General features: G+C 36.9%; 1 protein-coding gene across 1 annotated transcript in view; it reads left to right on the forward strand.

The window, feature by feature from the left end:
• ADGRB3 (adhesion G protein-coupled receptor B3) overlaps window positions 1–19744 on the forward strand; it is a 705567-nt gene that overhangs the window by 672522 nt on the left and 13301 nt on the right. Inside the window, exons 25-28 of the mRNA XM_054722440.1 lie at window positions 96–191; window positions 2963–3002; window positions 7194–7837; window positions 16813–16848. Coding sequence (XP_054578415.1) covers window positions 96–191; window positions 2963–3002; window positions 7194–7837; window positions 16813–16848 — 816 coding nt within the window. The remainder of the gene's footprint in view (window positions 1–95; window positions 192–2962; window positions 3003–7193; window positions 7838–16812; window positions 16849–19744) is intronic.

Here is a 19744-nt window from a genome sequence, read left to right on the forward strand (position 1 = left end):
ATGATAACTGCTTTCTCAGTTGATTGCCAATGTAAACATTATCTGGTCATTTCTGAGAGAGAAGAAAATTAATGTCTGTCATTTTTCCCCCACAGGTTCAGGATGCATTTAGATGCCGATTGAGAAACTGTCAGGATCCAATCAATGCTGATTCTTCAAGTTCTTTTCCTAATGGGCATGCGCAAATCATGGTGAGCTTTTATTTTCCCTCTGATTGTTGATTGATTCATGATTTCTAGGAAGTAAAAAAATACTCTTATTAGTAAAATAGCATCAATATCACATTTTGAGTGACTTTGGCTTTAGTTCATTATCAGATGTGGAAGTCTGGATAGCTTGGGAGTCCAGCATCCGTTACTGACCCAGTGGTGTATTGAGTGTGGGGCTTCTATGAAACACCAGAGGGTATTTTCATCCTTGCACAGAATTAGGGATAACAATTTGTCCAAAGGATCGTCTTTGTTTCAGGTCAGAACTATGGTCCTGCACTTCTAGTCTTAAAGTTGTGGCTCTCAGCCTTGGTTGCACATTAGAATCCATTGGAATCCATACTCCAGACTAATGAGGTCAGAATCTCTGGGTTTGGACCCAGATGCTGGTGGTTCCAATGTGCAGCCTCATATGAGAACTACTTCCCTAAACAAAGGGTAGCCATGCTTCCAGTAACAGTCAGTTACTGGACATGAGCTCTGACTGTTGTTGGGATTAAGGGTACTTTAGGCATAACCACTTTAGAAATGAGATAACTTTTAAACTATGTCATTAAAATCAAAAATTATTTTACAATATATATTTTACAATATATAAATTACCTTTACTGGGGCAACATTGATTAATAGCATTATAGAAGTTTCAAGTGTACAACGTTATAATACTGCATGTATATTTCATTGTGTGTTCATCATCCAAAATCTAGTCTTCTTCCATCACCATATACTTGTTCCCCTCTGTGTCCTCTCCTCACTCCCCATTCCCCTCTGGTAACCACCAGAATGTTGTCTGTATCTATGAGCTTGTTGCTTTTTTGTTTTATATCCCACATATGAATGAAATCATATAGTTCTTATATTTGATGTATTAACCTTTTTTATTAGGCAACATAAAAATAGTAAAAAATATACTAGTAACATTTAAGTAAAGCTTGAGAAGGAATAATTAATTCCTTATTAAAAATAAAATACTAATATCTTGAATTTAAAATATTGGATAGGATGGTCTAATTTATTTTTACCATTACAAAAATGAACTACATTATCCTATCTAATAAAGAAGGAATATGCAATTGACCATCACACCCTCACAAAGATGGTGGTGCCCACAGCCAATAAGGAGGGAATATGCTAATTTACCTGCCACGCCCTCAAAGATGGTGGCACCCACAGCCACAAGATGGCACCCAGTCCCCTCAGCCCCCTATCCACCCAGGGCTGGCCCAAGGTGCAGGCAAGCCTTGGATGTCAGCTGCCAAGCCGCCCAGGGCCAGCCTAAGGGACGACCAAACAACTGAACAAGCAGGCTGCGTGGGGTGACCAGGCCGGCGGGGGGGGGGGGGGGGTGTCAGTTGGGGACTACCAGGCTGGTAGGGGGGTGTAGTTGTGGCAATCAGGCGGGCAGGGGGAGCAGTTGGGAGTGATTAGGCTGGCAGGGGGGGCAGTGAGGGGTGACTAGGCCAGCTGGGTGGGGGGCAGTTGGGGGCAACCAGGCTGGCAGGGATGGGGCAGTTGGGGGAGACCTGGCTGGCAGCAGGGGCAGTTAGGGGCAACCAGGCTGGCAGGGGGGCATTTAGGGGTGATTACGAGCCAGTGGTCCAGGATTGTGAGAGGGATGTCCGACTGCCGGTCTAGGTTCCCACATTCAACTTCCCACAGCTGGCCAACCTCCCGTGGTCCCTTCCCCCGGCCAGCCTGCCCCCATGGCCCTGATCGGGACTGGGCCAGACGGCCCCAATCAGCCCCGATTGCCGGCCAGGCTGAGGGACCCCACCCATGCATGAATTCATGCACCGGGCCTCTAGCCTATCTATATAAAAGCCTAAGTGACCATAATGACCAAATGACCAAATAACCTTTTTTTATTAGGCAACATAAAAATAGTAAAAAATATACTAGTAACATTTAAGTAAAGCTTGAGAAGGAATAATTAATTCCTTATTAAAAATAAAATACTAATATCTTGAATTTAAAATATTGGATAGGATGGTCTAATTTATTTTCCCCAATAAATATGATGTGCACTGACCACCAGTGGGCAGATGCTCAACACAGGAGCTTCCCCCTGGTGGTCAGTGCACTCCCACAGCAACCTCCTGGGCTGGCCAACCTCCTGCAGTCCCTCCCCCCAAGGGACCTTACCTGTGCACAAATTCGTGCACCGGGCCTCTAGTTTAAAATAAAAGTTTGGGGAAAATATGAGGATGGAAGTATCCTCTAGCAGCTTGTAGGCCAGATTAGTATTGCTTCCTCTTCAATTTTAATTCCTAAGCCTAAAAGCCTTTTGCCACATTTCAGTGAAAATGGATTAGAAGAGACTGATTTGACTATTAAGGGTTTGACAGAGCTGTGCTATAAGATACAACACTTCAAACAATATATACAAAGTGAATGCTCAAAACATACAAATAACAAAGACATTCATTAAAGTGTATTCATAATAGTGCATATTTTAATCTTTTATTATAGTTTAAGGAATTGCCTTACAATTCTATCCTTGAAGATGACAATGGGTATTGTATTGCTTTCTCAAAATTGTATGGCATGTTTCCATTGATTTTATTGAACATTTGGTCTCTAGGAAATACTCTTGAAAACAATTTGATTATTCCTTGAGAAAATTCCTTTGTACTAAACAATAACCTGGTACTGCCTAGTCAGATAATCTGTACACTTCAGATAATCTGATTAGTAGAAGTTATTTGAGGTCTTTATTAAATGATGATTCTATGCCTCATTATTTTTTGTTACAGACAGACTTTGAAAAGGATGTAGACATTGCTTGTCGGTCAGGTAAGAATATTTGGATTTTGAAACTAATCGTTAGAGATATTAAATCATTTTCATGGATTTTTTATTTTAAAGAAAATGCTGTGATTTGTGTATCACATTTGTGTGGTGAATAGAAGAGAATATTCAGAGTTCTACTCATAAATGAAGTCCTTCAAATAGAAATATTGTATTGTAATAGCAGAACGGGGGTGGGGAGGGAATGAGAGAAACTAGAAATGGTTAATTGGGAGCACCGTGACAGCAGAAAAGCATTGACTTGAAGATGTAAGCCCTCCCATTCCATTACTGGTTGTCAGGCCAATCTAGTCTCTCTATGTCTATTTCATCACCTATGGAATGTGGGTGTTTGTTGTAAGGATGAAATGACCCCGTGTGTATGTGTATCATAGCAATTGTTGTTCTATTTCTGGAGGGAACAAGAGAAACCATGCAGCACACCCTGCCCTATAGTACTGGTGTCTCATTGACCTGTCTGTGATGGTTGTCTCTGCCTGTGGCTAAACTCTCACCAAGAGTAGATGACTCAAGGGTAGTAAAGGAATCCACATTTTACTTTTTGGATGACTCCAGTTGTTGAAATGTTCCTTTGTATTGGGGAAAAAAATATACCTGACTTTATCTTTTATTCATTACCTTTATTGTTGCCTCTAGAACAAGAGTGGATAGCTACTTCATCAAAATATCCCAATATTTGAGAGCAATTATCATTTAGCCCAATCTAAGTCATTTTTCTCCAGGCTAAACAAACCATGGTTCCATATCCCTTCCTCAGAGCATCTTCCCAGGCAGGCATGGTGTGCCTGGTAACCCCCAATTTGTTAATAATTTTAAATTATGGTGCCCAAATATATACATATGTATCCAGAATTTATCACAGTTGGCTCTTTACTAATGTTATCTACATTTGCATCTGATTACATAGCAGCTGGTACTATATTAGTATCACCTAGTTGTCATCTAAAATGCCCAAAACTGTTTCTAGTGGCTGTCAGAGTGTTCCAAGTCTAAGGTTACGTAAAAAATCTGTCCTTTGCATTTATCTCTATTTGCTATCATCTCACCAGTTTCAGATTAGCATTCTATTCATTTGAAATTGTTTGGCCATTGCAAGTTTGATTAGAATACCTTCTAAATCTTCATCTAAACTGTCAATAAAGGAAATGAGACCAAGTGTAGAACCCTGCTATGTTCAGTAAGGCACCTCCCACCCACCACACGCAGACTACATCTAAGTGTAGTTTTCAGATTCAGCTTATAACTTTCAACCATCTATGCAGAGTCTGAGATCACAGAGTTGTCATAATCATAAGAATATGAGAGATTAGTCTCACTCCTGAGTATCGTCATAGCAAATCACAGAATAACTGTTATTATTCGGTAACCCATAGTGGACCTGTGTGGGCTATCAGGAATCACCCTATTCTGTTTAATATCTAACAAAATATTCCTAAGACACAGTAGTTGATTTCAAAAATTTACCATTTCCCTCTGGAAAATTGATAAAACATTTTCCCTTGCTTCATCCATTTTCCATAATGTCTCAAAGATCACTAGCCATGGTGCCAGGTTTCACATCTGTGTTCCAAGGTGGAGGAGTATGGTTTGTCTGGATCTGGAAGCCTGAATTTATTTAATTCCTATTTACCTATCTTCAATTTAGTTTCCTTTGTAGTTCTTTTGGTGTATTCTTTACAGCCCTCCTTGTTAGAGAAGCAAAATAGGAGCAGTTTTGTATTCCTTTACCAGCTATTAACATTAAACCAGTGGTTGTCAAAGTGTGGTCCCCAGACGAAAAGAGTTCATGTTACCTGGGAACTTGTTAGAAATGGAAACTTTCAAGCCCTACCCTAGACTTACTGTGTGAAGTAATCAGTGTTTTTACTTGCAAGCCAGGTAATTCTGATGCATTCAAACTAACATAGACAACCACTATTTTAACCCAAGCTTTGATCTCATTTCTTAAGTATTCATTTGTTCTCTTTTGTTATATTACCTGTTGTTTTTTCCCCCAGAATTCACTGCATTCTGAGGTTTAGTATTCCCAATACCATTATTTTATTTGAAAAGATTGTTTTGAATGTTTCCATTTTCTGCCTGTGCCCGTTTTATATGAGCTCATCAGGAATTTGCCTTTGAGTTTTTCTGTCCATGTTGAGGTATATTTGGTTTTAAAGTCTCAATGCATAGACTCTGAATAATCTTCCTCTAAGTTTAATTGAAATTCACTTTCCATAGGGTGGATTATATATCTGATTGTGTAAGATATTCAGGTGTGTTTTGGTTTGTTTGCCTTTTACACCTTGAATAATTTAAAAAGTCCATCACTTCAAAATCATGTTTGTAGGTGGTGTGGATTTTTTATGTTGTATAATCAAATTTTGGATATCCATTTTAAGCAATTCTAAGAGGCTGACATTTATTTTATATAGAGTATACACTACCTTATGAGAAGAGTTGTCTTTCCCCAAATATGTAAGATACATACATTTTCAATAAAGATGGCTATGCCATTTAATAAAAATGTTCTGACTATAACTATAAATCATATTAGTTATATAAAACTAAATAAATGGATCTTATACAAATGCACATTATAAAATCAATATTCAGTACTAAGATTTCCTTTATAATATATTCATAAAAGTATAGCATTTGTATGTTCTTAATGCAACATGATAGGTTCTTATAATTAGCCTTTAAATTTTACTGCTATAAATTTTGGATTAAATTTTATATACATTTAAGGGTTAAAAAGTATTCTTCCATGAATAAGAAGACTTTTAAAAGTATTTTATTTAAAATATCATTAAGTCTATTAATTTAGTGTACTTTGCCCTTTAGTATTTTCAAGAGGTTTGGAAATAATTCTTTTAAACTAAATTATTCTAATGCAAAAGTCACAACCAAATTGTGGGTTTAATAAAAAACATGTAGATGTCACATGATTTTTTTGTGTCTAAAATAAAGAGACCTAATGTAATAATTAAATACAGTATCTTTAAAGATAAAAGACATTACATGAATGATGCATGTTTTGAAATAATTTTGAAGGCTTCTTTTCTTTGTAATAGAGAAGCACATTCATAATCTATTTTTCAACCTCTGCTTTAGTGCACAATGATTATCATGCTATTTGATAACAATATACATGAAACCTCTCAAGCAGAGACAATAAGCCAAATACTTTACGGTTATCTCTGCCAAATGACATTTTCAGGGGTGATGCTCTGCTTTGTAGATAGGGCAGCGTTAGGTGTACACATTGAGCCAACTCGCACACGGTGCTGTTCTGTGTGCTTTCAAGACCCAAATTACCAAGAATATTTCTTCAGACTTTCATTCTTTTATACTTCAGGACTGAAAGTTTTTCACAACTAAGCATGCTTTGAGTCATTCTGCCTCTATTGTGCATAAAATATGGCTTTCTTTTTGTAGAGGAAGGAAACATGAAAATATAGTTTAATAATTCTTTCATTGAGTGTTTGGTTTGCTTTATGTATTCATTTTCTTCCCTCTCTTACTGTAAGTTATCATGCATTTTTAATTTTTTTCTAGGTTGTTATTTTTCAGGTTTAAAATGAAATGGAGGTTTTGGAAGCTCAGACAGTTTGTTTGCTTGCTTAAACTCAGCAATTTTAGTACCCCCTGAAGGGCATTCTAGCATATGGATTGATCTTGTAAAAAGAATTCCTTTTCCTACATGGAACTGAAGATGATAAATACTTTTGAATCCTGCATCTACCTTGACCACAATGCTCGTTAACTTTCAACATGAATAATTGTTGGAGGGATTTCTGATGCTGTAGGATGAATTCTTATTGATTACTACCTCTTTAAAGAAGTGTTTTAATGATTACAACTTTAAAAGCCTTTACAAAAATAGCCATATTTATGTGAAATATATCCATAATGTTATAAAACCCTATGCAGCAGAGTTGTTAAAGGACGGAGATTTTTGAAAGTCCATTAATCAACTTTGAGATATGCTTTAGCCATGGGCTACCTGAGATCTATGCGAGTGTATCAAAATCAATAAAGCGTGATTACATAATATGGACCATGTACAAACAGTAGATATATAATTTAAAAAATACTAGCTTTTCATTTTATTAAGGAAATAGTTTAGTAGAAAGAGGACAGGATACAATAAAGAAAAGTAGACATGCATAACTTTCATATTTGAATTCACAGTTCTTCATAAGGATATTGGTCCTTGCCGAGCAGCAACAATAACAGGGACACTCTCTAGGATTTCTTTAAATGATGATGAAGAAGAAAAGGGAACAAACCCTGAAGAGCTAAGCTATTCAACATTGCCTGGAAATGTCATTTCTAAAGTCATTATCCAGCAACCCACGGGTCTGCACATGCCCATGAGTATGAATGAGCTGGGCAATCAATGTTTGAAAAAAGAGAACAGTGAATTGCGGAGAACTGTGTACTTATGTACAGATGATAATTTGAGAGGGGCTGATATGGACATAGTCCATCCTCAAGAAAGAATGATGGAAAGTGACTACATTGTGATGCCCCGAAGTTCTGTAAATACCCAGCCATCAATGAAAGAGGAAAGCAAAATGAATATTGGTATGGAAACCCTGCCACATGAAAGGCTATTGCACTACAAAGTAAATCCTGAGTTCAATATGAATCCCCCCGTTATGGACCAGTTCAATATGAACTTAGATCAGCATCTTGCACCCCAGGAACATATGCAGAATTTACCCTTCGAGCCCCGCACAGCTGTGAAGAATTTCATGGCCACCGAGTTGGATGATAATGCAGGACTATCGAGAAGTGAAACTGGATCGACTATATCAATGAGTTCTTTAGAGGTAAGCAATAGAATAAACTTTTTCTTGGCACTTGAAACACAGAGATCAACGTGATCCTGGACAGAGAGAGAAGAGTCACATTACCTTTTGCAGTTATGTATCCATAAGAATTTTTGGCATGTTTGGATTAGAATAGTCTGAATGTATGTTTTTTTCCAGTAGTGCATCAGAATCCTCTTTCTCAAGATATTGTTTTTAAAAAGGAACCCTCTATATTAAAAAAGATACCTAGAAGTCATAATCCTTCATAAACCAAGTAGAGCACTTATAAGGAAAAACCCCAGAAGACCCTCCTGACATCTCCCAGGTACTAAAGGCCTTTTGGTGGTTAAAGACGTTTCTGGATAGCACTACAAACTTAAACCAACTCTGGATTTTCTGTGTGAGGGCAGCTGTTAAAAATAACAAAATTGGACTGTGACTACCATTACACTGATTATAAACTATTATTGTTAGATCAGTGTATCTCAGAGTAAATGTTTTGCTCTTCACTCTTACAGAATGATGACCACTAAAATTTTTGGTCTTTAATTGTGACCTCTCAGGAGGGATATAAATTGAACAGGCTAAGAGTCAAGACTCAGGGGTCCAACAATATGGCTTTTGTAAAAAAGCAAGCTCCTCTCAGTTTCTTTTCTACCCATAAATTCAGTAGACAATGGTCAACAACGATCAAAATCATTCATATTGTATAGTTAATCAAGTAAGATCTAAGGAATATAATGTCTTCTGTTTTATGTGTGACTTTCTTATCCTTTATCTTGAAGTTTTGTTGTAAAGTCACTGCTGATATATTTACATGTGTTCAGTATACATTGTGATATATGCACTCTTTTATATGTATTACTCACTTTTTTAATCTGAGGTTATTTCATGAGACACTATAATTCGTTACCTACCCTTTCCCTCAGAAGTGTGCTGACAATCATATGTTCTGGTGTTCCAAAGTGCCCAGAGGCAACTGTCTCTTCCTTCACCCCACAAAGTCATGTCTTCTAGGTTGAAACAAAGAAAGATCCTGAAAGACCAGAGTATCTTGGTGAGTGGTATTATTTTGAGGTTTTTCCAAACTGAATCAAGGAAATTTTAGACAAAAATGAGAATGTATACAGGATTTCAAGTAAACTCCTAAATTCTAGATCAATCTTAAATGGAATGGGATTTCTGAGGAGAATCATCCTTCAGAACCAAAGGCATAGGGCACTGAGGCCACGTTCACTGCAGAATGGCTGGCTGGAGCAGCCTCTAACAGAAGCATTCCCTCACTCTGAATTAGCAGAATAGCGACTGTTTCTCTAAGTGCTTACTTGATACAATAGCCTAACATCATAAATAAGCATAATTCAGATGCGCTACTGGAAAAATCATGACCATATGTAGTCTTCTGTTTAGAATGGCTCTTTAGATGTGCTAAAGGGGTAAGAATGGAATGACATTAAATATTTTACTTGTTATAAAAATACTTTACATTTAAAAGCCTAAAAATCTTTCTGTGTTTGATATTGTACAGGTTGTGTGTACTTGAACAATAGACTGTTCAGTTGGTAATTTTTCTAAGTCTCCTTATCCGTATTATTAAGTACAGCTGTGATTCAGCCAAAAGATCTGCATTTAAATGACTTGGAGACCACAAGGTTTGTATCTTGAGAAGGAAGAAAATTCAGGATTCAGAATGAAAAGTCAATACCTCATTTTCATTCTTTAGAAGAGTTTCATAGTTAGTCTAATAGTTAGGAATTGCTTACAGTAACCATTTTAGGAGACAGCTAGCTGAAAGAAAATATATAGATGTGGGAATGGATAATAAAAATTAGCATTTATATAGCATCTTTCATTAGCAGAGCCTCAAATCACCTTAAAAACATGAATTAATCTTCACAACACTTCTGTGCAATGGATAAGTTGTTATGATCGTTAAAGTCATTTGTTCAAGGTTACAGAGCAAGTGTATAGCAAACCCTGGAATAGAATCTTTCTGTCCTGATCAATTTTACAACTTTTTAAAGAGACAGCAGCGTGCCTGCACATTAGCCTGAGAGTAACTATAAAGTTCACTTAACCCTGAGTGACACTTGCTCTTAGAGTGAATAAAGACATGAAGCAGATCAAGTGTAGGTGTTTATAACTTCAGATTTTGGAGATAGGACTGTGACCCATGATAATAAAGTCAGTGGTATGGCTTTCTTAAGGAGCAGAGAGATGCATTGTCAATAGTTGTCAACTCTGCTAGGCTGTACCTGTAGGACCAACCAGTGGGGAAGATGATATTCTGACAACAGAGAAAAATAACTAGAGTACCTGCGTGGAGAGTGGGGGTTAACAATAAATAGCCAGGGAGGAGACAAGTCTTGGGAGACAATGTGAAGATGAAAGTAGGTAGATATGTGGATGACATGAGGCCTAGGCCATAGAACAATTTGAGTCTTGTCCCCCTCTGAGTGAGAAGGGAGACTGCAGCCACAGGGATGGGCAGATATTTTCAAGGCTGTACTAAAAAGATATTATTAATTCAGGACGTTTCCTCTAGAGGAGTGGGTGCTCACAAATTACCCAGGTGGGAAGTGATGAGAGAAAGAAAGAGCAGGGTAAAAGCTACCCAATGTTGCATAGAATGCAGTATTAGGAAAAAAGAGGAAAGCCAAAGAGTGGGTGAAGGTATTTATTCACATAAGAGGGAGGCTCCCCAATCCCGAAGGCAGTGCCAGCAGAAAAGGCTTCAACCTCCCGGGGAGTTTGTTCAGCTAACCCCTAATTATTGAGCGCAGAAAGTATTATATTTGCTTGAAGTTTCTTGGCATGAAAAATATTGTCTCTCTGCCTGGTATTACCTTGTTTTTTCTTATCTTCTATCTTCCAAACTGTATCCATTCCCAGAATGGACTTGTTAAACAATTCTGAACAATTTAGTTTCCACAATTATGGTAGAATTTCTCACAATGGCTTTAATTGCTTTGCTTAAGGTTAAGAAAAATGAAATTATCACCAGCCCTTAAATTATTCACCTTCAATTAATTAACAAAATGTGTTGAGTGTGCAGTATGTACATAAAGCAAAAAGACTAGTTGCTGAGAAAAAGAGGTATCATAGTTCTCAAACCACTGAGGACTATGAAATATAGTTTAAATCTTATATTGTGGTTCTGTTTATTTTTTCAAAAAATATAGGTATTATCAGTGTTAAGATAGGTCAATAGTTGTTTTGAATCATTGGAACACTGGTATATTTTTTTCAACAGCTTGTAGCTGTTAGATCTAGATAGTAAACATTTCCTCATCCAGATGTCTTCCCAACTTGCCTGCATGTCCTGAGCCTGTTTGGCACATGATCTATTCTTCATCCTTTTCTCATGTATCACTCGGAGTTGATACAGGCTTCTGTGTCTTTGGCTTCTGGCCAGTGAGAAGACTGCCAATAGGAAAGACAAGAGAGAGATTGGAGGTGGGGGAGAAGAGAGCATCCCAGGATATTTCTCCTGCTCTCTCTGCTTTGGGCAGCACCCTGTGTCTCTTTAGCTGCAATTCCAGAGTGCTTCTACCTGGTCCCTGGGCTCAGGTCACTGTGCCATCTCCCTTTGTCTATCCAGCCTGGCTGGGCACAGTGGCTTCTTCCCTTGCTAATATCTAGGTTACCTCATGGTCCCTTACATGGCTACTCAGCTCCTTATCAAACACATTAAGTGGCTTCTGCTATTCCTGTGACAAATCTTGCCTTAAGTTCTATTATTAATAAAGAAATCCTTAATAGCTCATCAGAGGTAGCTAGATTACAAAATGATTTTTATCAAAAACAAAGCTCCAGTTTTGTCCATTTATATATAAACTTAGCTATATATCTGAAAACATGTCAAATAATCTCTCTCAATTTAAGTAGGTGAAAAGGGCCACCATTCTTAAGCTAAATTTTTGTATCCCCATTTTCCTCTAGACATGAATTGTAGGGCTCTCAGCATAATGGTTTTCAGAGATAAATCATTTTAGATATAATGTCACATCACAGGTGCCTCCCTTATGGCTAGTGTGAGGATCAAATTAGATAATGTATGTGCAAACCCTTTGAAAATTGTAAGGAGTGCTTCAGATGGGAGGTTGTGTTATTATTTTACTACCATTACACTTTGAATGTCTGTGAAGAGGCTTGAATGCTGTTCTAAATTGATATTCAAGGTATTAGACAAAATGTTATGGCCTCACTTGAGAAGTAGGAGACTGTCATGAATAGAAACCATCAGAACTGACATTTGCCAAAGCAAGTTTTTCTTTTTTTAATTCTTTTCTCATATGGCTGTGGGGAAAAGAAGCCTTAGCCTTCTTTAGTGTTTTGGTTTTACTACTGAATTAGGGAATTTTATCTTTTGTGCTGGCACACAAACAAAATTAGCTTAAATAAAAGTCATTTTTTATCAGGTTTTATATTCACAGATATTATAAACAGATTATTAAAGCTTTCTCTCTGAGTGAAAAACTTTGTAAGAGAATCTTTTAATGGCAGTCACATTGCATTTATTAGTCAGTGGAATATATTCCTCACTGAATCTTCTAGAGTCCTGTCCAGCTTAATTTGCAGTTACACAAACAATGAAGTATTCCCTTTGAGAGAGTATTCATTATTCTACAAGAACTACATATGGAGCGATGCCTCTATGCATATACTCACCAAATATTGCTCAGTAGCCTCGTGCCACTCAACGTTTTTCTCTTCTATTAGTGATAAGCCTGGTTTCCTAAAAATTGTCTTGATTCTCTTGGCTGTCAATTGACCTATTCATAATGGTTTTGTGTCATCCACTTACTTCTCCAAATTCTCCCAGAGTATTCCTGAGGGGGAAAACAAAAACAAGTCTCATTCCTTTGGATTTGTTCTCCTGCCACAGTGTGCCGCCTCAATCATTCATCAATAATTTTGTGAATCTGTGCTTTTGTGCCAGGCCCTCTGCTAGATGTTGAGGATATAAAAGTGATCAAAACAGATGGGGATCCTGCCTGTGTGGTAGATAATTAACCTTTAACAAATGAATCATCTGAAACTATGTAGTGTTCTGAGAAATAACTGGAATGTGAAGGAGAGACTTCTTTATCTAAGGTGGTCTGGGGAGTCTTCTGAAGTATAAAGCGTTTCAGATAAAAAAAAAAAAAAGCAAGTGCAGAGGTACTGATTTAAGAGAGCTTGTAATATTCTCATAGGATTAGAAGACCTTTGTAGCAGGGGGTGAGCTCCTTAAGATGAAGTTGGAATAGGAAAAAGAGCAGATTGTGCAGGGCCTTCTAAAACAATGGAAGCAAATGAGGATTGTCTTTATCATTTCTCTATCCATTGACCCCTTTGACAGATTGGAAGAGGAAGAATTGGGATCCCGTGGTTGGAAAAAAGGAACTGGAACAGAAACCTGGAGGATAGCTAGGAGTCTACTGAAGTAATCCATAAAAGTGATACAAGTAGAGATGGAGGGAGGGAGTGGGTGGACCAAGAAGTATTTTGAAGGTAGAACAGATGGCACTTGCTGATGGATTTGACATGCAGGATGAGGGACAGAAGGAAAAAAAGGGTGATTCCTCAGTTTCTAACTTGACCAATTAGATATCCAACTTTTTCAGTGATGGGGGAAAAACAGGAAGAGAGTGTTTGAAATTGAAATGCTGGTATTTAAAACCATGGAATGAATTCTATTTTCCGGGAGAGAATTCCACAATAAGGCAGGGAGATGAGAAACAACCAGCAAAGGAGACTTGAGAAGGATCCACAGCAAATAAGAGGGAGGGAAAAAAGGAAAAGCTGACCTATGTTGAGTGTTTAATGAGGAAATGATTAACTTTCCAAATCTTCTGAAAGTCCAATGAGATGAGGACATAAAACTGACCTTGAAAATTGGCCAGACTGAAACTGAACAAATTGAACATTCCGATTTTCTCATCACACCACCAATCTTCCAGTGCCAGATATTTCTTTAAAGTAAATAGATTTTGCAATAGGAGGTGAAGAAGTCAGCTACTCTTTGTCAGGGTATCATTGCTCATAAACTATCCTATATTAGGATGGTTAAGTTATTTTACTCAACACTAATATGTATACTGCCATCAGATTTTCTCTTTAAAGTATCATATTGCTATGTTTTTCCTTTAAAAAATAATTGACAAGTAAAAGTTAATCTGGTTACCTTGCTTTATGCTTAGAGAGCATCTCTGTCCACTGCTGTCAGTATTGGATTAACAGGGTCCTCTAATGTTATTCTTGATGAGTTCTAGTATCAATCTGAAAAATATAACAGGCATCTTTGCTAGAAAATATTATCACTTGTACTACTGAGCAGTGAGTGATTGAGTGGAGAAAATGCAAGGTTTGGAGTTAGAAGACCCAAGTGTGAATCCCAACTCATTTGCTCACTATCCAGGTGAAGTGGACAAGTTATTTTAACTTCTGTAGTCCTCAGTTCTCTCATTCATAAAATGGGGATAGTAAATAATACTTTCCCAACCATCTCACAGGGCAGTTAGCAAGTTCATATGTGAAAACATTTATAAGCTATAAAAGGTTGGAATACTTGGTCAGTAATGTGGGGATATGAATATTACACAAATTTTTACCTCTCTTGGGCTGTGAAAATTTGCCACATTTTCCCCACTCATTTTTAAAAATATATATATTTTATTGATTTTTTACAGAGAGGAAGGGAGAGAGCTAGAGAGTTAGAAACATTGATGAGAGAAAAACATCAATCAGCTGCCTCCTGCACACCTACCTACTGGGTATGTGCCTGCAACCAAGGTACATGCCCTTGACTGAAATTGAACCTGGGACCCTTGAGTCCGCAGGCTGACGCTCTAGCCACTGAGCCAAATAAGTTAGGGCCACTCTCTCATTTTTAAGTCTTCACTGCTTTATTTCCCATCTTTAGGCTCTTTTGATAGAAATCTGATTCATTTTTTTCTTAGTTAATCCCTCAAGGCTGCCTGTTCTGTTACATACCTTTATGTTAGGATTTAATTTTAGTAAATGTAAATGGAAGACAGGGTAATCTATTTGTAGGAGTATATCCATTTTCTTTTCCATATTTCACATTGACATCTGCTCTAGGAAGTAGAATCTCTGGTGTTTTTCTAGGTCCCCATCTTTTGTTCTTGCTCATAAGACATGGAGCCTTTAGCAACACAGCTTTGCATTCAGAAACAAAGAGGCAACAGAGAATTCCTCAACATGTACAGCAGAAGGGCCTTTTACTCTCTAGCTAGCTGAACCTTTTTCATGAGATTTCACTGTTCAATTTTCAAATAGAACACAAAGCTCATGGCTAATGTTCTATAATAATTGCTTAAAACTAAGTGTTTCCCTACTTGGATCTGCTATATTAGGAAATAATTTTGCTTAATGTATACTTACAAAAAATGTCCTGCTGAATCACAGTGCCAAGAAGGCAAAGCATCCAAGAGCCGAATGGGAACACTGACATTTAGTCTAGCAGAGTGCAGTTAGATAACAACAGTGGCAGGGAGATGACAAAGGAGGTCTAGGTTAAACGCCTGCCCACTCACTTTCCTCCTTCCAGGATGTCACCAGGCTAGGCTAGGCTAATGCTGGGGACACGGAGCAAAGGGACATTAACGTGCTGAGTTTCCATTTAATTTGACGGTACATGAAAAGAGGCTTCTCAATCCAGCTCCACCAAAATCAAATGATTTCAGGACTTTTCAACTTTTTTTTTAACAACAAAATTATTGTTTTGGTATATTACCTTCTGTCTACTGTAACAAGCTTTGGGGAGTTGGTTACATAGGGAGGGTCTGGTTTTACAGTGACCATTTTAACGCTAGTAGCGGAAGTTTAGTCAGGTTTCTCAATAAACTACGAGTGCCTTTCTGTCTCTACTAATGTTAACAGTTACAAGAGTCTCCCACCTAACTTGGATGTGATTCCTTGTTAAGTCTCTGTACTTAAGACTGTATATATTGGGAGAGGAGAAGAGGAAAAAATAAAACAGAAGTTTGTCCAAAGGTTTAAATATTTTTTACAACTGCCTGAATATTACTTGTTTTGATTATTTAATTTTTCCTGTTTTATCCCCATTCCCTCCAAAAATAAAGACTCCCTCCCCCACAAAAACACCCTATATTGGAAACTTGCTTTGTACTATGAAAATTTGGAGGACCCTTTCCATAATTATTGGCCATCTCCTTTTATACACAGTCATCCTATGAATCCAGCGACTTCTTGGAGCAGATGCTAAGAATACCCTTCCCTATGCTAATAAAATATCACATTAATTTCATTTTAATTATGTTTACTGATTTTTATCAGGCCTGCTGCCTAATTACTTTATTTTATTTATGCATATTTATCTCTATTATAGGAACTGCTTAACAGAGCTGGAGCCATAGAGTAGCTCTGTGAGCTATTTATATATATGTTTTGCTGGGGTGTGGACTATTTATTTGTTTTACTAAATTAGGATTAAAAACTTGACATCTAAGGGAGGACCAGAAATTAGAAGGACTTCCTCCCTCCTGTGGAGGAGTATAAAAAAAACACACACACACACACAAAAAAAACACAAGACATTTGTTGGTGAGATTTATATAGAACTTTGGAGTTTAGTTGGTATGAGGTCTTAAGATGGCTAGATGATTTTTCCTTCACAGCTTTTAATCCTTTGTGTCTCCAAAGTAGTTTTACTGTACTAGACCTAAAGTCTCCTTCAATATTGAAATTTTTGTGTGACTTTTCAAAGAAAATTTCACCTTACTAAAAAATTAAGAGTTAAGAGGTCAAGATGAGAAATATTTTTATATTCTTTTATATTATACATAATGTTACATTTTATATAATGTGTATAAAATAGTTTGAAATAAAACATTTTCACATTATTTTTATGAGAAGGCAATACTTATAAAGAAGCAGGATTATTTTATTGAAAATAATTTTTTTTCATTTCAATGACTAAATACAACTTTATTGGTTTTTCTTCTTTTAAAAAAAAAATCTAACAGAGAAGAAAATCACGATATTCAGACCTTGACTTTGAGGTAAGTTTCTAAGATTTTTTAAAAATAATTTTAATTACTTGAATTTAAAATTGATATATAATTACTTAAACACATTACTCTGTGCAGCTATGTGGAGGTTCTTTTCTAAATTAAATGAGAAGTGAAACATTTTTAATTTTTAATTAAAATCTATACTATATTAATTATAGAAAAAAATATTTAAAGCTCTAATTACTTTAAATATACTCTAAACAGAGATTTACCAGACAAGTGAGGAATCATTTTATAAATGGCAACATATGTGAGTAACTTTTGGTAAGACCTGAACTTGGTCAATTCAGTTTGCTGGGAGGTGGGAATGTTCGTTCTTTAATCTTTCATATTTAAAACAATTATAAATGTTTTACTTCATCACAGCTGTAAGAGAGCCTGTGGGGATGCTTTGGCTGGTTAGCTAGGCCTTCTCTGGGATTTACTTCCCTTGTGTCTTGATTCTTATTATTTAGGTTCTCTCAGGTACATTCCAGATTCTTTTTTCCAACAGCAAGTGTAGGTTCAATGTGCGCCTGTGTTTAGTAAATGCCTTTTCACAGATATAAAGATGAAGATCTTCATTTTCCAATTTACATTGAATTTATATTGATGCTGCAATATCGATGCTAGAAATTACTGAAATCATGTCATTTGAGCAGTTTATGCAAAGCACAAAATTAATGATGTTTGAGCGTCACATAAAATGCACTTATGCATCTTGATAATTGGAGATGATTCATAGCCTGCTGACATAATTGGATATACTACATTATAAATTGCTCCAACATATTTGTGCTGTTGTGATGCTTACAAAAAACATAATATTCTTAGCTGATATTCCTAAAATTACAGGAGCCTCATAATTTAATCATTTCATTTACGTAAATGAATGTTGTTGCTCAGTAACGTACATGAGGTATCATAAATGAGATTTGTTTTTATTTACTGCAATGATAAACAAGGTCTGGTTTTACCCTGAATAGAGTAAAAAATACAGGTCTTTTTAAGAAATATTTCAGTAGTATTTGTATAGGATACTAAATGATGATAAAGAATATAGTAGTTAGTACTGATGTGGCTCAATTGTAGCAACCTGACATGGGATGAATATGTTGTTATATCCTCAGTTTTTAGGGCAAAAAGATAAAGACTATAAATTCAAAGAGAATAAATTCAGCAATCTCCACTTTTAAGTTCTTTAGTACTTTTTTGTTGTTAATTCTCACCTGAGGATATTTTTTCCATTGAGACAGAGTGAAAGGGAGGGGGAGAGACAGACACATTGATTGGTTGCCTCCCACATGTGCCCAGGCCAGGGATAGAGCCTGCAACTGAGGTACATGCCCTTGACTGGAATTGAACCCAGAACCCGTCAGTCCTCGGGCTGACCCTTCAACCTCTGAGCCAAACCAGCTAGGGCTCTTAAGTACTTTTAAAGGGATAGCTACCCCACCCCATTCTTCAGTTAGTCAAAAACAGAATATCATATTGTGTGTGTGTTGTATTTGGCCTAAAAGCAGTAAGTTGTTAGGGTAGTACACAAAGAGAAGGAGGTGGGAATTAACCCACTGGCATCAGGGACAAAATATAATGAAAACCTAGATTAAAAATTAAGCCTCAGTGCAACCAGCCAAAATTATGTAATCTCAAGCACTGAAAAGAAATCTAGTCATACTGTGTCACTTAGAGCATTAGAAAAACTTTCTTTTTTAAATATATTCTCTATGACAACTGGTAGCAGATTCTTTAAGCTGATACTTCTTTCTCTGCTTAGTATTCTATTCCAACATATAACATGGTATTTTCAAAACATATTGATGAAGCAATGTTGTAACATGACAACCCTGGATATTTTTTAGCTCTTTAATTGCTATAGTTATTGCATGATTGCAAAGGGCATCAACATTTGAGGGGAAATAACTTTGAGCTATTGGTTTTTCTTTACAAACCATGTAGTAGTACTATTTCCCTTAGCCAATATACAACTTTAGTTCTGTGGCAGATATCTCAAATTATAATCAGAAAAAAATTAAATTCTGATGAGCTTGAATACAATCTATTTGTACTTTGTGGATGGTCCTTGAAGAAATCTAAGTTAATTTAGGGTGCATGAATCAAACTTGTTTATGTCAAGCTTCCTGATAGCTCTCTACCCATAAGCTTTACCACACAAGTGCTAAGTTAGGCATTTTTCCACTGACAAACCAACTGCCCCCTGGACTCCTAAAAGCATTTCTCTTTCAGACTTTAGGCCTTACACATGCCAGAGAATCTATACAGGATAATACAACTCATACACCCGTAAAACTCTGTGGCTAGTAAGCACTATAGCTGAAAAAAGGCCCTTCCATGTAACCATCTCTAGGACAACACTGCATTCTTGGAATAAACAGAACAAAGTGTTGACTAGTCAAAATGGTAGAACACTGGTTCTTGCTTCCTAGAAAATACTACACTGATATTCTGTGACCAAACCTCTTATTGGATCTGTATTCCCAGCTCCAAGCAGAGATTTGTAATATAGTGAACATTCAATAACTTTTTGCTTTAATAAAAAGTTAACCATCCTAGCCAGTTTGGCTCAATGGATAGAGTGTTGGCCTGAGGGCCAAAGGGTCCCAGGTTCGATTCCAGTCAAGGGCATGTACCTTGGTTGCAGGCTCCTCCTTGCGCTAGGCCCTGGTTGGGGCGCATGCAGGAGGCAACCAATGGATGTGTCTCTCTCACATCGATGTTTCTCTCTGTCTTTCCCTCTCTCTTCTACTCTCACTAAAAATCAATGGAAAAATATCCTTGGATGACGATTAACAAAAACAAACAGTTAACCAACACTGTATCTAAACTGAGGCAGAGACCAGTATATGGATTGACAACTATGGAGGCGACACCTCAAAGATATCCA

This window comes from Eptesicus fuscus, chromosome 10, assembly GCF_027574615.1.
Source record: "Eptesicus fuscus isolate TK198812 chromosome 10, DD_ASM_mEF_20220401, whole genome shotgun sequence".
NCBI classification, from domain to species: Eukaryota; Metazoa; Chordata; class Mammalia; order Chiroptera; family Vespertilionidae; genus Eptesicus; species Eptesicus fuscus.